Source organism: Portunus trituberculatus, chromosome 50, assembly GCF_017591435.1.
Source record: "Portunus trituberculatus isolate SZX2019 chromosome 50, ASM1759143v1, whole genome shotgun sequence".
NCBI lineage: Eukaryota > Metazoa > Arthropoda > Malacostraca > Decapoda > Portunidae > Portunus > Portunus trituberculatus.
The window spans coordinates 11159453-11178138 of record NC_059304.1 but is presented as its reverse complement, the minus strand read 5'-3'; the positions used below and the strand labels follow the sequence as shown (position 1 = coordinate 11178138).

Genomic DNA, 18686 nt, shown 5'->3' with positions numbered 1-18686 from the left:
TTTAGTTTTTACTTTTCTTTTTTTTTTTTTTTTTTAAGAAATGAGGTTTCAAATGCATCTACAGCAATTTTTTTTTTATAATGGAAGTCAAAAGGGTCTCCAAAATTTGTCTTGAAGAAAGACTCATGAGAAAACTGCAAACTTCCAGTGTCTACTCAAAATAGAGGGAAACAATGATATGAAAAATAGTTTCCTTTTTTTTTTTTTATCTATGGAGGAAATATGGATTCAATTGTAATTCTTATTTTTTATTATTATTTTTAATGCAGGGACATAGGGTGTAGTAGTATATGAGTGTGCAGGAGATGTAACTCAGGCTACCAAAGTGTCAGGCAAATGTTCCAGCATGATAATGATGCAGGGAAAGGTGTAGGCAATACGTATATGGGGCTCCTGCAGTACATGAGGCAAGTCCTCCAGTCATACTGTACATTGAGAGTAATGGTAGGGTGTAGCAACTGACATGCGAACAAGCGCATGGGTCTTATTGCTGAGCATGGGGGGGTAGCAGGAGCCTGGTGGGTGCTACACGTACTGTACACAGATGTGTTAAGGGTCCACGGGGTGAGATGCCCAGTTCTAAAGCAGGCAGGGTGTAACGCAGGATGACACAAGTTGGTGGTATCTGTTAGGTAAGTTTACTTTTGATATCTAGCACAAATGAACTCAGAAACAAAAATGGAAACTTTTAAAGGCTGGTATGAAAATGGTGAATAAAACCAAATCCTGCAGTGGTGAAAGAATCTATACAAATAATACTTGTAATATTAGTTGTTTTATGTTCTAGGATGAAAGAAAAAGGGGTGCTACAAAGGAATATAAGGAAATCATAGTGTTATATCTTGCAATACTCCTATCACAAACACTTTTGCCTTACCTTCGCCGTTGCGGTATTCTAACGTGTCGCAGTCTGATGGCTGCTTTTTGTTGCATTCATCTGTGCCTCTGCTGAAACATTGAAACATATCAAGTTTAGTCTCACAAAATACCCACCACCAGAGACATGCCATGGAAGCCAAAAGTGGAAACAACACAACTACAAAGTGATGAGAATGACAAACCAGAATAATTCTAGAGTTATTACTATTAACATTACTATTACTACTATGTATTAATCATCATTATCATCAGTGTAATTTCTATTGTCATATAGACTGAAGCATTAATCTCCATACCAACATTCACACAATTTGTGTATAGGACCAACTGATAAATGATAGGGACAAGTTAAAAAATTGTGTTTGTATGGAGACTTAATTGTGCCTCACTAGTGAAGGAAGTGAGCTACAAAGAGATGGATACAAGGAATTCGATGATAATCTACAGTACTGAAACCATGCAAGTTATTTATATTTTCTTGATTTTTTTTTCCATGTGTTAGTGTGTGTAATTCACTGTTTGATCTGCTGCAGTCTCTGACGAGACAGCCAGACGTTGCCCTACGGAACGAGCTCAGAACTCATTGTTTCCGATCTTCGGATAGGCCTGAGACCAGGCACACACCACACACCGGGACAACAAGGTCACAACTCCTCGATTTACATCTCGTATCTACTCACTGGTAAGTGAACAGGGGCTACACGTGAAAGGAGACACACCCAAATATCTCCACCCGGCTGGGGAATCGAACCCCGGTCCTCTGGCTTGTGAAGCCAGTGCTTTAACCACTGAGCTACTGTGTGTGTGTGTGTGTGTGTGTGTGTGTGTGTGTGTGTGTGTGTGTGTGTGTGTGTGTGTGTGTGTGTGTGTGTGTGTGTGTGTGTGTGTGTGTGTGTGTGTGTGTGTGTGTGTGTGTGTGTGTGTGTGTGTGTGTGTGTGTGTGTGTGTGTGTAATTCACCACCACGGTTGCCTGCTGGTCAACCAGCCAGTCTTCCCCATTACAGAGTGAGCTCAGAGTACATAGACCGATCTTCAGGTAGGACTGAGACCACAACACACACTCCACACACCGGGAAAGCAAGGCCACAACCCCTTGAGTTACATCCCGTATCTATTTACTACTCGGTGAACAGGGGCTACACATTAAGAGGGTTGCCCATTTGCCTCACCGCTTCCCGGGACTTGAATCCGGGCCCTCTGGATTGCGAGCCGAGCGTGGTAACCACTACACTATGGTGTGTATGTGTGTGTGTGTGTGTGTGTGTGTGTATGCAAGTAGATGCAAACAAATGGCATAGTTGTTAACATAATTATATATTAATCTAACTTTATCAGATTAGATGAACATATAGAAAAATTCCATTACAGAGATAAGAGTAAGGTTTCAAGCTACACAGTATATTTCCACTTTATCCATGACTGAATGACAGCTTTTCCATGCTATTCTAATGTGAAGAGAAGGGCAGGATTATGGAAGCTCTGTAATGATGGAAGAAACTTTTGCTGAAACCAGAAGTTAAACTGGTATAGTCTTAAAGGTTGTACTTAAGACAAATCATGCAAATACCAATACAATAAGTAAAATCAAGCAAGACTACATACTTAGTTAATAAACAATAATACTTCAAATGTCTTAAACAAATAATTGGCTTTTATAATAAAATTCTAACCAATGTTATTATTAAGACATTTCCTCAAAAAAATAAATTGAAACAAAAACACAAAAGAAAGTAAAATATGGATCCCTGTAACGCACCTTCTGAGGAAGAGGAGAGTCATGATGACGATGACAGCAATCACTACAAAGGCTCCCACTGTTGCCCCAACAATGATGCGCACTTGAGTGTTATCTTCGTCTCCTACGTAGGCTGAAAATATAGCAGTCTGAGTCAAATATCACGGCACAGGCCTAGACTACAGGAAGAGGAGGATACAGAAGCTACAGTCATGTTGTACAGAGAATGCATACAGGAGGAAGAAGAAAAGATCTTAGGAGAGAAAAAAGAGAAAACATTTTGATTGCAACATACATAAAGAAAAAATTGTAAAAATAGGAGACTAGAAATAAATAATTTGAGTAAACATGAAAACCATGACCAAATTCATAAGAAATAGTCTTGATATCAAATAAGTGTGGAGGATCTTATCTAAAAAATATCTCTATTATATTCCAGATAGCCTTACCAGTTCCCAGCAGCTGCCCTGTCCTCTTGTAAATGGGTTGGGAGTATTTGCCCCATCCATGTGTCGTCTTAGCTCTGACCTGGAAGCCGTAATCTGTCCCTTGCCTCAGTGCAACCAGGGACGACTCTTCCTTCTTGGTGAGGATACTTGATGAGTTGTTGTGTTGGTCTCTCACATAGTACCGAACCTATTGATATAAGACCAACTCTATAAGCATGGCATGTATATTACAAACAATGACTTGTAATATATGGATTGGATTACAAGAAGTTTCTCTTTTCTTCTTTTTTATTTTTTTTATTTCCTGGCCTGTAGTGCCTGTAGGTATACTTGAAGAGTATGGAAAGCACTGTTCAGCTTTCACCATTAATGGTGCAGGCAATTTCATTTATATTGGTAACCATATTAGGGCCTATATTACCACCCAAGCGCATCTTTGGTGTAACCACCTAGAACCTGGATATCATGGTGACATGTAGGTAACTTTAAACCACTCGGCAAATGGCAAAGTGGTGGTACATGGTGGGATTTGAGCCTACGCATGGACGTCTGCCTGATCCCATGTTCACCACCTTATCCAATATATCTTTTGAACATAATGATAAAGAGATATAAAATTTATGAGTGTGAAAGACCAGAAGTGTGAAGTTGCCAAAATTGATCTCAGAACCTGGAAGTTCTTCTTATATTTCTTGTGTCTGAGGATCTATACTCCACACCTCCACATCAGTGATTCCAGTGCGCACTTCTTGTGACTTGAGTTTGTCCCTTAGATAAATTTCCTTAGTTTTTATGATGCTCCAAAATAGGATATGACACCTATTTTTTATGTAAAAGAAGGTGCCAATCCCTAAAGAAAAAAGGGCCAAAAGAATAATGTGAAGTTGGAGAAGTATCTTGAGACCTCATCTAAAAAGACTTCAAGTCATAGAAAGGGGAAAATATGAAAGTATGCAAAGAGTTAGAGAGCTTACCAATGAAAAGGACAAAAGAACTGTCCTATATCACTAAGACACAAACAGTGTGAAATAGTGTGGTATAGTCACTGCTTTTCATGTTCCTCACCTCATACATTTCTATGTCAGAGTAAGGGTCGCTAGGAGCATCCCACGCCAAGGAGATCTCTGTGCTTTTCACGCTGGTCACCCGCACGTTGCTCACTGTGGAGGGCACTGGAGGAAAAGTTACTGGGTCAGTCTCACCACTCCCTGCTCATACTCATAAGTGTAATTCAGTTCTCCCAAAGAGTTACTGAATGTATCTCAACTTCAAAGAAACCCTCATTTGTGAAGTTGTCCTCTACATACATATGACCTTCACTTATATTACTGAAAATTTAACAGTATTTTATGAATAATAGTAGTTAAATTATGCTGCAAGTACAATAGTCAGGAGGAGAAATAATAGAATAAGAATAAGAAGTGCAGCCTTTTACAAATGATGGAGCAAAAATGTCTGTTATAAATGAAGAATGTGAACCAACAGCCCCATGTCAGACTGAACAGATTAATGTAGGTCAACTATTTCATCTGTGATTTTGACAAATGAAAACTAGAATAGCTTAAAAGCCTTGCAAAGACTTTAAAGGTGTCCCCAACACAAAGCAAAAACAAGCTTCTAGTTCTGTTAGATAAAATTCTCACTATAGCTGTACTATCAACATCCTTCTTAACACTGTAGCTCACAAAGATGCATCTTGAAATTTTCTTCAAGTAATCTTATTTATTAATAATCCTAAAGCATGCAAAGCAGTAGGAGTGAAGGAAAGGATAGACAAAGCTAAGAGATATTTACACTGAGGAGATACTTGTCACTTAATAAAAAGAAGTCGCACTAATATAGTTATCTCTCTCTCTCTCTCTCTCTGCGAGCAGTGATTAACATGTACAGGTGCATTTCACTTCTGCATAGAGATTAATATTTTAAATAAAATTGCTCAATAATAACTACTGATCATGAAATAACTTGTAAATTATAATTTTGAACAACAATTATTGTAGTGATCACACTGAAAATGCATGAGAGAGAGAGAGAGAGAGAGAGAGAGAGAGAGAGAGAGAGAGAGAGAGAGAGAGAGAGAGAGAGAGAGAGAACTACAGTAGTATATACAAAAACATCTAAGTATGTAGATCATATAACACATGAAATAAGTAATATACATAAACAGGGTTAATAAAGATTGGTGTGAGTGGCAGTCTCTGTTGTGAGGTGTGAGAGAGAAAGAGAGAGAGAGATAGAGGAAGGGAGAAGGATGAAGGCTCAGGAAGGAAAGGAGGAGGAGAAGCATTAACCAGGAGACGGTTCACCCACCCTCAGCCTCGTAGCCAATCACCATAAAGCGACCTTGGTCCGGGGAAGGAAAGGCTCACATTACTACATCGCACACACAATCACTACACTACATAACTACGTATTCAACAAGTGAAGTAATATACATAGTAATCTCATAATTACATATTTACAAACACCTAATAATACTTTTGAATCTAAGCCGAAAATTGCAAGTCCTATATGTTTACTATTATGAGAAAGCATGGGGTATTTTTTGCTTCTCCTCTGCAACATAAACTACATACTGTTCAAAACTTCTTTCATAAAGTACATAAGTGGTTATATCTCAGCCTTTAAGTGCAAGTACACAAACTAACCTATCAATGTTTGCAGCTCAAAGGTATGGGACAGCTAAGGGTGTTGTGAAAAGAGATGGGTGGGGAGAGGTGCGGCTTACCTGATGCCTCAGTGGTGACAGTGATGTCCAGGTACTGTGCCTCAGGGGCCTGCTTGGACACCCCATTCTCGGCAAACACTTGGAAGCGGTAGGTGGTGACAGGGTTGAGGCCGCTGATGGTGACCTGCGTGGCGTTGAACCTCTCCTGTGGTGCAAGAGTGTTAGTTGGTCGTGCCCATGTGTGGGGTGGAGGATGGCCCACAGTAATGGATTGGTGGAGTGTAATGTACTTTGTTGTATTGCATGCTGCAGTGTGATTAATCTAATGCTGTGTTAGAGTATATTGAAATAGAATGTGACTCTAAAAGTTTTTAATGTTTTTACAGTATATTAAAGAAAAAAAAAATAGATGAATGAATAAACACCTAACTTTGTGATACGTTTTTAACAAGGTGAAGTATATCTATGTTGTTTTAGAGTGGCTTACAACAATCATTAGTATGCATGTAACCTATATTCTTCTATATAAATAGATACTACATTGAAAGATGGATGGGTAAATAGATAAAAATATAATAACTAATAAATCAAATAAATATATACTGTATGCAGTTCATTATATGGAATTGGTGAAGATATAGTGGCAATGCTCTCCAGTGGCTTACGTCTGCCATTTGCGGCGGGTAGTAGGAGACGTGGCTGCCGCAAGCGTCACACACCACACGGTACAGGGTGTCGGTACGGCCGCCCTCGTTGAGCGGCGGCTGCCAGGCCAGGATCACTGTTGACTGGTCCACAAAGTTCACCGTGATGTTCTGTGGCTTGCTGGGAGGACCTGAAGAGGAATATCTAAAAGTTAATATCAAAGTTTCAATCGTGATTACATGTGCCATTATGAATACGTACTGAAGTTACGCAGACCCGGATTCTGAAACACTGGTCTCTCACCATGATTATTTTCAAAAGCCACAGAGGTGATTAACATTTTCTTTGTTTCCCATCTACATATTTCATATCAAAATTATAAATACATAAGGACACTGGGATACAAACGTGTGCAGGGCATGCCACGGGGGTCCTTGGGGGCACGGAAGTAGCCTGTGTCGCAGCGGCATTCTGAGGCTCCGGCGTGGGCGGCGGCGCTGTGTTCCGGACAATCACGGCACTCGTCGGCGCCCACACTGTCCTTGTACTTTCCTGGCGGGCACACTGCGGGGAGAAGACAGTACATGATTAGTTCACGCAACCAACATCAAGAATATCTAACTGATAGCAAATGAATAGTAAATATAAAATACGAACAATAATTATTCAGTTTTACATGAATTTCCGACAATCAAGTACATTCCCACACTCCGGGACAAAGACAGTTCAGGATTAGTTCACCCCGCTACCATAGTGATCAACTATTGACAACACAGTACTACAGAATACAAACTACACATTTACGGTCCTATGTTTCTAACACGGTGAAGTAATACCGCAATCTTTCTTTAGTCTTGATTCTTGAAGCTCCGTCCCTCAGCCCCGTCCCCTCCCGCCACACCCATCATAGTAAATTCACTCTTTTCGCCCTTCCTCCCGTCAACTTTCCTCAACCACTTCTCCATCAGTACCTCAAAAAGAAAAGAAAAGTGTCTGGAAGGGTGGGAGGAGTGTCTCGATCTCGTCCTCAACTTTATCCATCAACTTTCAACTTTCAACTCGGGTCCTGAAATTTACCTTTTAATTCAACTGTTTATGTAAAATTTAATGCGATGGGATGTAGTAAAAAGAAAAGAAGAGAGAGAGAGAGAGAGAGAGAGAGGGGGGGGGGGGTAGCAGACGCCCACCGCCGCTGCCACACCACCACAGCCCTCATCGCCTTTGATCACGTATGAATGTTGATAAATATAAATTAATCTCAATTTGGTGCAATTTTTTGTGATTAATAATTATCGGAGTTCTTTCATGTGTGCAGGGCTCAATAACCTGCCTTTAGCTGCGACAAACAAAATGCGCACGATGGCATAACAACTCTGCATGGTGGATGACTCGATACCAACACCACCATCACCACCACCACCACTACCATATCAACGGAACGCACCATCCAAACGCTAAATGACACCATAACTACGAAATGTATTAAAAACCACCACACTACACCACATGCCAAAGACTGACAACAATACAACAAAACTTTCTACAACAGGGAACAAATATCAATCTTTTTTTTTCACATCAGGCCCTCTTCTTTTTTGCTTCGTCGCTTTACGCTCATCAAAACATCCGTACATAAAGAGAGAAATAACAAAGCAGCATTTATCTTACCCCATTCTATTATGTATTTCATCTATAGCTCAACAAAACAAATACGACCTTGAGATACTCGTGAATATAAAACGGTGATGCAAAATGAATGTGGGATGAGAAAACAAGAACGATATATATTTCCAGCTGGGTTGTGGAAGGAGAGAGGAAAGAGAAAGAAAGAAAAATAAGAGGACGGTATGCAGAGGAAAGACGGTAAGGGGGAGGAGGGGAAGAAAATGCATGGGGAGTGGAGGTGAGGGATGAAGGAATGGTGGAAGCAGAGGAACAAGGGACAAGGAAGAGAAAGACAAACACTTGAATGATGGGAGGAAGAGATGGAGGAAGACGGATGACACACACACACACACACACACACACACACACACACACACACACACACACACACACACCTTTACACCATTTCCTTCACTCATGCTCCCTTATTTCAATCCATTACTCCGCCTAAGTCACTTCACTACAAGCACACACGTTACCCTTTATTTCCCTCCAGCACCTTCACTCATCTCTATTCCTCCATATAAAAAGCTAATACACTGCTAATACAAACTTAGTATATTTTTTATTAGGTTCACTTATGTCTCTATTTGTCCTCTTTATATCCCTTAACTACCGAGAGAGAGAGAGAGAGAGAGAGAGAGAGAGAGAGAGAGAGAGAGAGAGAGAGAGAGAGAGAGAGAGAGAGAGAGAGAGAGAGAGAGAGAGAATATATATATACACTCCAAGAAAAAAAAATCATAACGCAAATAGATGTAGAAAAAATAAAAGAAAATAGAGACAATTAAGAACGAAAGAAAAACAAGAACGAGCCATGATGTCAAAAAGTCAGGCAATACACACGCCACCACTCCTCTATACCCGAGTAATGTTAATCTTTAGACTAGCAAATCGAGTGAATAGAAGAAACTCACACGCACCGCCATCCAGCGCACTGAAATGACAACTCCGCGGCTTCTCATCTCCCGGACGCAAGCACGTACATAAACTCCAAGACAAATTCCCTTTACCCCATAACTATGCGAGCAGGACACAGAATAGCGGGCGGCAGCAGCGGAAGGGCTTGTCTGGGTAATAGGGGGAACCACTGGGAAACCGGTAAGGTGACGCGGTAAAGAGTACTGAGTGGTAATGAAAAGTTAATGAGAACACGATGGTGAGGCGGGGACAGGGTGAAGGAAAAAGGGGAAAAAACGAAAAAAAAGTAAGAAAAAGAAGCGATAGGATAGAGGTAACGATGTAATGGTACAGTGAGTGGCTGGGGATAATACTCGTGAATGCTATTACATGACAAAGTAATGGAAGGAGTGGGTTTTTTTCTTCTTAACTTTTTATCCCTTTCTCTTTTCCCTGCCGGCGTCAAGAAAGAAGATAATGCTTGTGTTAAAAGAAGAGGGAAATAACCAGGAATAAATGAAGAGATGCAGGAAATGGAGGAGGAAGAAAAAGAGAAGAATGAAAAAAAAAAGTGGATGAGGATGAGAAGCAGAGGAGGAGGTGAAGGTGGAAAAGGAGGAGGACAGGAGGCCGGGAAGTCCATCACCAGTTTCTTTACTTAAACACTTGATCGTCGTCATTAGCGACGCTTCGCTGATTCTTGCCTCTCTCTCTCTCTCTCTCTCTCTCTCTCTCTCTCTCTCTCTCTCTCTCTCAGAAATACGCGTTTGCTCAAGGATTTCGCAAAGGTCCATATTTTCCTACGTTTCTTTCATTTCCCCCGGTTTGCACTGAATGGAACGGACAAGGAAGGGACGGCGAAAGAGGAGAAGCGAGAGAGGAATCAAGGAGGAGGAGAACGATCGGAGGGGAATCAGAGGAGGAGGAGGAGGAACTAGGAAAGAGGTGCATCAAGAGGAATACCCTTGAAGTTCCTGCCGCCTTTCGGAACAAAAGACGATCCCTGCACACGATACAACTCAAGAAGCGCCAACACTGAGCTCTGAAAATAATCTGCCGGGCCCAAACTTCTTGCAGTGCGAGGGAGAAGCCGAGGCCGGCGACCAGCACGCGGGTGATCTGCCCCGGGGAATGCAGCTACACACCGGCTTCAGGGAAGTCTTGATGGAAACGATGAAAAAGGCAAGATAAACTAAAAATACTTGGATTGATATGAGAGACATGAAGGAAAAGTTTGAATAGATAGAGGTATACTGTTTTTTGTGACTTCTCTTCTACACTACAGGAAAAAAAAATCTTGGTGGAAGCAAAGAAAAACAAGAGAAGAGAATTTGAAAAGATAAAGGTACTAAGTTTTCTTCCTCAAGACTTTTCCCTCTAGTCCTTCTCTGCATCAAGATTGCACGAGTGTGAAAACTTTGCATTAAATTAAACGTAAACCAGACTTTTCAAAACAATTTCATTATTTTTTTTCCTCATTTCCAGTCTTTGTCTCAGAGGTGGGAGGAGGGATGACTTCTGGAGGTTAGAAAGAGAAGGAGCGAAGGATGAAAAAGAAGGAAAGGAAAGGAGATGGAAGGAAGAATGTGGGAAACCAGGACAAAACAAAGCGAGAGAAAGGAAGACAGGAAGAAAAGATAGAAAGGAGTTAAGGAAAGCAGCTGGAAGGAAAAATGAGGGAAAATTGGATAAAACAAGGTGAAGGAAAGGAAAAAAAGGAAGGAAAGATAAAAATAAGTTAAGGGATCAGAAGGAGGAGTTGTAAGGAAGAATGATAGAAACAATACACACAAGGCGAAAGAAAGGAAAAAGAAAAGAAAGGCTGGAAAGGGAAAAAAAAGGGAAACAGATGGAAGAATGAGGAAAGCCTGGATAAACAAGACGAACGAAAGAAGGGAAGGGAAGGGACAGCAGGTGGAAGGAAGCATGATGGAAACACAACATACACCAAATGGAGGGAAAGACGCACCTGGTTCAGAAATATTTAGTTTTACCGTCATATTTTACGAGAAAAAGAAGGAAGATAATCACGGGCCGTAAAGTTTAAACTGATGAAATGAAGACACACGGATGCATGGAAGGAAGGAAAGAAGGAGGGAATAAAAATGAAATATCCACAAAATAGACAGACAGGCAGACAGTCACGCCGGCGGACAGGCAAACACCGCCAGACGCTCACTAGTAAACACACACTCATTACTGTCTGCACTCCTGACGCTGATGCACCACCACCACCATCACCACCACCACCACCAAACACCACCACCTCCTCCTCCAACCCACCAACAGCACTTTGATGGCGAGTAAGCACTGACAAGTCAACACTACAACCACCACCACCACTACTACAGTCACTCCATCTATCACACCCAAAAACACCCAGCCCATTTATCAGACACACAGATAACAACACTTCCTTTCATTGGCCCTCCATGATTGTTGCTTATCCTCAAATGATGTGAATTGCTGCCATTACAACATGTGCTCGTATCAAGAAAAGCCGCATCTTCTAATTACCACCGCTACCATCATCACCACTGCTACCACCACCATCACTACCACCACCACTATCACTACCACCACTACCACTACTACTACTACTACTACTACTACTACTACTGTGTCTTGCTGCTTCCGTAATTCAAGTATCACCACGACTGGGTAAAAAAATAAGAAAAGAAAAAAAGGGAAACAACTCTACTGCTATTACTACTACTTCTACTACTACCACCACCACCACCACCATACCACCACTCGGTCTAAGCACTTAACGTCATTGCATCTAATTTGACTAATTGCTTAAAACTTTTCGAATTGCTAAACTTAATGACATCTTCGGTCCTTACACGGCCCTCTGTTGCTCTCCTTCCTCCCCCACCCTTCTCCCGTGTGTGTGTGTGTGTGTGTGTGTGTGTGTTCTCTCCATCCAATTCTCGCTGGCTTTCCCTATTGGACGCCTCCTCTTCCTCCTCCTCCTCCTCCTCTTCCTCCTCCTCTTCCAACTCCCTGGCGATTACTCTGCTTGTTAGTTCTCCTTGTTAGCCCACTAACTGCCTCCCTGCCTCCCTTCCCTCGTCTCCTCTATCCTTATCCTCTTCCCTTCCCCCATACACACGAGATCTGACAGGAGAAATAATATCCATAAGTGTATCTCTTTCTCCCCTCCCTTTTCTCGTCACCTTCTGTCTCCCCAACACAGGCCACGAGGGGAGAAGAGGGTGGAGAAGATACAAGATGGGAGACAGTGTGGGGTAGGGATGATAGGGGAGAGTAAAGGAGAGGAAGTGGATGGGAGGAGACAATGTAGTGATGAATAGGGAGGGAAAGGGAGAGTAAGGGAGGGGAGAGAAGACAGGGTACCGTTACTTACTTATAAAATCATACACATGAAAAAAAAAAAAGGTAATTATCTCTTCCCTTAATTGCAATCAGTAATGACTGGTGACTGAAAGGCTTGATTTGTTATCATTATTTCTTTCTGTACGGGGATAAAGTGAACATAGTAGAGAGGAAAAAGAAAAAGAAAAAAACTTATACGTTCTTATTTTGCGGTACTGTTAAAAATATTGTGTAGCCATTGAAGTGAAAATCTCTCTCTCTCTCTCTCTCTCTCTCTCTCTCTCTCTCTCTCTCTCTCTGTGTGAAAGTTTAATGTCCATCTCCTCTGATTAAATATTTCTGAGAGAGTAAAAGAGAGTTGTAAATTGGGAGATACGGACTCTCTCTCTCTCTCTCTCTCTCTCTCTCTCTCTCTCTGCGTCTAATTTATGGAATATTTCTTTTCTTCCTTTTTTTCTTCCTCTCGGCTGGGCAATACTCACCCTCCTTCCCATCTCCTTCCTCCTTTCATTTATATTCCTCCTCTCACTTCCATTCTGCTTTTTTTTTTATTTGAATTTTTGTTGTTTCGAGTTTCCTTCACGTGTTTATATTTGGTTTTCCGTACTCCTTTCTTTTTTTCTATATTTCTTTTCGTTAAAGTTTCTCCCTTGGCAACACACACTAGCGTTTTATTCACTCATTTATTAGTTTTTTTTATTTAAGTCTCTCTCTCTCTCTCTCTCTCTCTCTCTCTCTCTCTCTCTCTCTCTCTCTCTTTAATATACATTCCCGTTCCATATTTGTCTTATTTTTCCTTCCTTCCATCCTCTGTTTTCGTTTTTTCCCTTCTTTTCTTCCTCCGCTTCCCTCTCCCTCTCTCTGTCATAAGTTCTCGTTCTTTACTTTTTCCTTCTCTTCCTTCTATCCTCGGGTTCTATTACAAATACCATTCGTACAGCTTCAATTACAAAGACCTCTCTCCCCCACACTGACATCCCTGCCTACCCTTGAAACTACTACTATTTATTATTACTCCACCATTTCCTCCCTTCCCTTTCTGCCCCCCATCATTTTTTATTTTTTCTTTGCACTCCCCCTGCGTCCCCCACCCCTTCGCGTCTCCCTCATCTTGGCCGGGTCCGGATAACACAAACGGTGCCAATTACACTCCCCAAAAGTTAAATTACGGGGTGTGTTTCTCTGTACGTACCGCGTCTCCCTTCCCTTCTCTCCCCCTTCGTCTCTCTCTCTCTCTCTCTCTCTCTCTCTCTCTCTCTCTCTCTCGACCCTCATGAGGTTGTGTGAGGGATGTGGCGAAGGGGTTTAGGGGAGGGAAGAAATGTGGGGAGTAAGGAGAGTAAGAGAGGGAGTAGTGGATGATAAAAAAGGAAGGAATAAAGGAAAGAGTGAAGTGGTAGGAGACGGTGAGGTTGAGGAAAGGAATTAGATGCAAAGCAGAGTGAGAGGAAAGAAGAGAAGGAAGGGAGGGAGGAAGGAAGGACGGAAGGGAAGCGTGTGAGAAATACGTTAAGAAAGAAAGAAGGGAGGGAGGAAGAGGAAAATGGCCAAGCGAAGTGAGGAAATGAGGGAGGGGGGAAAATGAGAAAGAAGCAAGGAGCAAGAAATAATTTGGAGTAAGTTGTTCAGGAATAGGAGGAAAGATGCAAACAGTAAGGAGAGGAACAAAAGAAGAGGGAGGAAAGAGAAGGAGAATCGTGGAAAAACTAACGAATGGAACTAGGACACGAAGTCGAGGAGGAGGAACAACCTGAAGAAAAAGCGGAAAGAAAAAGAAAACGAAACAAAAAAAAGAAACAGATCAGACGTGAGGAAGGGCGAGGCTGCAGCATCTTGTGAGACAGCGGCAGCGGGAAGGAACAGTGAAAAAAGGAAAAAAAAAAAAAAAAAAGATGAAGCGAAACCCAGACAGAAGAAGCGAAATAGGCAACTACAGAAATAAGAGAGAAACAGCAATGGTACTAGTAACACAGCGGGCGGGAGAAGGAGAAACACGAGATAGAGAGAGAACACACTCCACCACCACCACCACCACAGCCGCCGCCACAGCCATCTCTCCATTCCCGCCGTCTATAAAGTTTTCGCTCGAGGAAAACCCAAAATAATCGACGTTGGAGGAAACAGCTCTGGCCCACAACTCCACTAATGAAGCCTTTCACGCACTCCTCCCGGCCGGGGCGCGTGTGTGTGGTGCCAATGGTGGGAGGGAAGTGGGAGAGGGAAGGTTAGGGGAGGGAGGGGAGGGAAGTGGGAGACTGGGTTGAAGGGTTGGTGAGAGGGAGGGGAAGTGAGAGGAGGGGATGAAAGGCTGACTAGGTAAGGGAAGACAGGCACTGGTGGGTTACAGCAAGGAGGGAGGGATGCTTAGTGCTCAGACATGCACGTAATTGACATGGACTTATCAGACTGGAAAGGAAGGAAGGCTCAGACACTCGTGGCGGGAAGGAAAGGTAGGGTAGTGGTTACTGGTGTGAATGGCGAGGAAGGAATGGTAAGCAGTGACAAAGGAGAGGAAGAGGGTGTGGCGTGACGGTCCAGCAACGCCCTCGAAGACTTCATCACGGGAACATTTGGTGAACGACGCATCCTGGATTACCTCGAAGACACACTTAAGAACGTAGGAACACACACACACACACACACACACACACACACACACACACACACACACACGTTAACCTTCCGCCGCATCCTTCCATCTAATTTCACTGCCACATCTGACCATAAAAAAAAGGTTGAAAGGGGTTTATTGAACACGACACCTGCTATATGAAACACTTCTTTGGCTCGCATCCTCAAATGTTTCGTATTATCGTGATTACTTTTAACAAGGTGTATTGGAGCGATAATTAAGGTTTCAATGAATGTTTTCGTGATGGCAGTGATAGTTTAAATAGAACTAAGCATTACCAATAAAAAAAAAAAAAACAAGAACCAAACTAATCTTTATGGCCTTTGAAAATAGTTAAGATGGGATTCCTCGGCGTTTGAGAAATCAGGCCTTTTTAAGAGTGGTGAAAGTCATGGGGGGAGTGATTGACTGGCTTGAGGAAGGCGAAGGATGAGCTGAGGGCGCCGTCCCGCTGTGGAGGGCGCCTAGTGATGACAGTTGTGCCCTAACGAAGCCTTTACTTCTTATGGTAGAGACGCGAAGACAGGCTGGTGATTACGACCTACGCTTCAACTCTGAACTCTGATGCGGGCGAATAGAGAGCGTGGAAGGGAACGAGTAAGGGGACGAAAGGGTGCGCGGGCGGGGTGACTGTAGGAGGGACGGAGGGAAGCAGCTCCTTGGCGGGTCGGAGATCAGGTTACGTGGTGATGGCGACGCACGATAACACAGGTTAGGAAAAGGCTGTCCGACCGCCCACCTGCCTCTACTCTCCGGCGGCGGCGTCTTGGTAAGGGCGCACTGCAGGGGGGGAGGAGGAGGAGGAGGAGGAGGAGGAGGAGGAGGATGGAAGGGGATGGTGTAAGAGAGGCGTGTTCTGCAAAATGAGAACGAGAGAGAGAGAGAGAGAGAGAGAGAGAGAGAGAGAGAGAGAGAGAGAGAGAGAATATATGCGTGAAGTAAAACCACACAGCATGGACACAGACAATCTTGCAGGATCTCGCCCCTTCAGCACAATATTCAACTTTCAAGATGAATCGCCGTTCTGCTCTTCTCGCTGCTCCTCAAAGCATTGTTCCTCTTAGTTCTCCTTCACTGCTTCTCCTCTCCTCCCCCTCTTCCTCTTCCTCGAATACCGCTGCTCTTCTTCCCCTACGCCAAGACCTCTCGCTCTCTTCTTCTCCCTCTCTCTACTTCCCTCACATCGTCCGTCCTTATCCCCTAACCGATCAAAAACTAGTCTAATTTTTGTTCCCCTGCTGAGTTAACTTGAGAAACTGTCAACTACCACTCCCATCACTGGCCGCGACAAGAAGCTAAATGGACTGTGTGTGTGTGTGTGTGTGTGTGTGTGTGTGTGTGTGTGTGTGTGTGTGTGTGTGTGTGTGTGTGTGTGTGTGTGTGTGTGTTGGGGGGGGAGGTAAGTACGAGAAGGCTACAAAGGACAAAGGATATTCCACACAAGAGATCTTCACCTCTTAATCACTTCTATCAATGGTTCGGGACAGGTAACATCAGCCCACCCGACAGGTGCTCTACCCAGACCACCGACACATACCTTTCTCTGCCCCCTCCTCCTCCCACTCCTCCACCACCACCACCACCACCACCACCTCTGCGCGTAGCCTTCAACTCAGAAAAAGAAAAAAGGACGAACAGGGAGATAAAAAAAAAATAAAGGAAGAACAATGAGAAAGGAAAAAGAAGGAAGGAAACAGAGAAAACGATTATCATTAGCCACCACCCCCACCATCATCACCGTCACTAGTGCTACGCGTAACTGACTATATATATATATATATATATATATATATATATATATATATATATATATATATATATATATATATATATATATATATAGCAACACCACCTTTATGTTCCACCACGCCACCCCATCCTGCTTACATTAACTCCCCAAACTTGTCCTTCTCGTCCTCAGTCTCGTCCTTACCGAAAGATACAACGGGCTGGGCAGTTCTAAATCGGTTACATCACAGGTGGTTTCTAGGCATTAGCACTGTCCTTACGACCAACCTGAACCCTCCCTGAGCCCTGAGCCGTGAGCCGTGATAGGAGCGACCGCGGTTATGAACGAGGCGACGCAAAACAAGACTGCTGGGTATGGCTGGGGTTCCGCAGGGTAATGAAGACAGATGGACCCTCACTGCCTCGCGTTAAAAATACAAGGCGATGTTCAGGATTTTTGCTTTGTGTTAGTACTGTGGCTGTGTATCTCCTTGTCCTTGTTGTTGTTGTTGTTATTGTTGTAGTCGATATTTCGGTAACTTTGTGCGATTTGTAGTACACGAGTCAGGAGGTGTAATAAATGTGGCGATGGTCGTGATGGTAGTTATGGTGGTGGTGATTCTAAGCGCCTTCCTTTGTGCTGTGATATTATATTCTCTGTCTGTCTGTCTCTCTCTCTCTCTCTCTCTCTCTCTCTCTCTCTTTCCCCTTACGTTTACAAGATGCAGGACACGACACCACCGCTACCAACACCACCACTAACACCACCACCACCATCACCATTAGCTATTTGTCATATCATTCACTAGAACACACATTCCCACCACCACCAACACCACCACCACCACCACTGCAGCGCGATCCATTAAGTGGCGAGACAGAACGAGGAGGTCATTATGATGGTGAGAGTAAGTTCATCCGTCACCATTACTGACCACACGCCCGCAGCGCCGCCCCAGCCACCTCCCACGCCCAAAACACCTGTCCTGCTGCTCACCCACCCACCCAACCACCTCCCTCGCACCTTCTCCCATCCCCCTCCCAACCCCCGCACATGGGAGTAATAAAGATCGTTTTCTAAATTTATTGCCTCTTTGTGGTTCCGTGTTTCGTGTGTTTTCTCTTGGATTTTTTTTTTTTATGTTTATTTATGTTTTTTTGCTGTTGCTTTTTTGTTATATGGTGAAGGAAATGTGCGTCAGTGAGGGAGGCTGTGGAGAGGAGAGGTGGTGGAAGAAGAGGAGGAGAACGAGAAACCGAGGGAAACGTGTAATATTAGTGAAAAATACGAATAGGAATACATGTGAAAAAAAAAAAAAACTGGAAGGAGGAGACGGTAAAGAGGAAGACGATAAATAAAAATAAGAGAAACAAGAATAAGAAATAAGAACGAGAACAAGAAAAAATAAATAAGAAGCAGGTGACGGTTAGGAGGAGAAGGAGGAGGAGGAGGAGAGGAGGAGGAGGAGGAGGAGGAGGAGCAGCAGAAGAAGACAAGCGTACAATATCAAGGCAGAACAAGATGCCAATGGATTATTACACAAGATTCCTTTCTCGGCCATAAACTGCAGCCGCCACATCTTGACTCCCTGACCACCACGCCACTGTCTCCTGACCACCTCGTCAATGTCTCCTGCGCCCACCCCTCAACCCCACACCCCCTTCCAACCCTTCCTCTCCCCTCTCTTTCAATTCATCTCCCTCCATTCCTTTCGTCTTACCATTCCCCATCCCTACGTCCCCTTGCCTTTCCCATATCCGCAAAGTACCCATCTCTCTCTCTCTCTCTCTGACAAACAAGTCTTCCCCGACCACCAGGTGAGGGCACGTCGCTCCCCCTTCCCCTCCTCTCTCTCCTCCTCACCACTCCTTCCCCCTTCAGGAGTAGAGGCAACGTCCCCAGGCTGTCCATTAAGTATGTGTACAGTTGCCTTTCTTCCTACTTACTTATCGCAGTTTTTCTTATCTTTCTTTTGTTTCTTTTTTGCTTCAATGTTCCTTGGGCGTTTATGGTTTTGTTTTTGTTTTTCTTAGTTTAGTGTTTGTTT

The 18686-nt window shown here is 43.3% G+C and overlaps 1 protein-coding gene across 7 annotated transcripts in view; it reads right to left on the bottom strand.

Moving 5' to 3' along the window:
* Nucleotides 1-18686, bottom strand: part of LOC123500192 (ephrin type-A receptor 4-A-like) — a 49559-nt gene that overhangs the window by 14322 nt on the left and 16551 nt on the right. For 2 of the 7 annotated variants that reach the window (XM_045248964.1, XM_045248969.1), the window contains exons 4-11: nt 6786-6941; nt 6398-6567; nt 5793-5937; nt 5375-5407; nt 4130-4236; nt 3065-3251; nt 2637-2748; nt 878-945 (exon numbers count right to left, since the gene is read on the bottom strand). In XM_045248964.1, the coding sequence (XP_045104899.1) occupies nt 878-945; nt 2637-2748; nt 3065-3251; nt 4130-4236; nt 5375-5407; nt 5793-5937; nt 6398-6567; nt 6786-6941 (978 nt within the window). Of the gene's footprint in view, nt 1-877; nt 949-2636; nt 2749-3064; nt 3252-4129; nt 4237-5374; nt 5408-5792; nt 5938-6397; nt 6568-6785; nt 6942-18686 lie in introns of all 7 variants that reach the window. The other 5 variants (XM_045248968.1, XM_045248965.1, XM_045248966.1 and 2 more) reach the window with 5 other exon arrangements.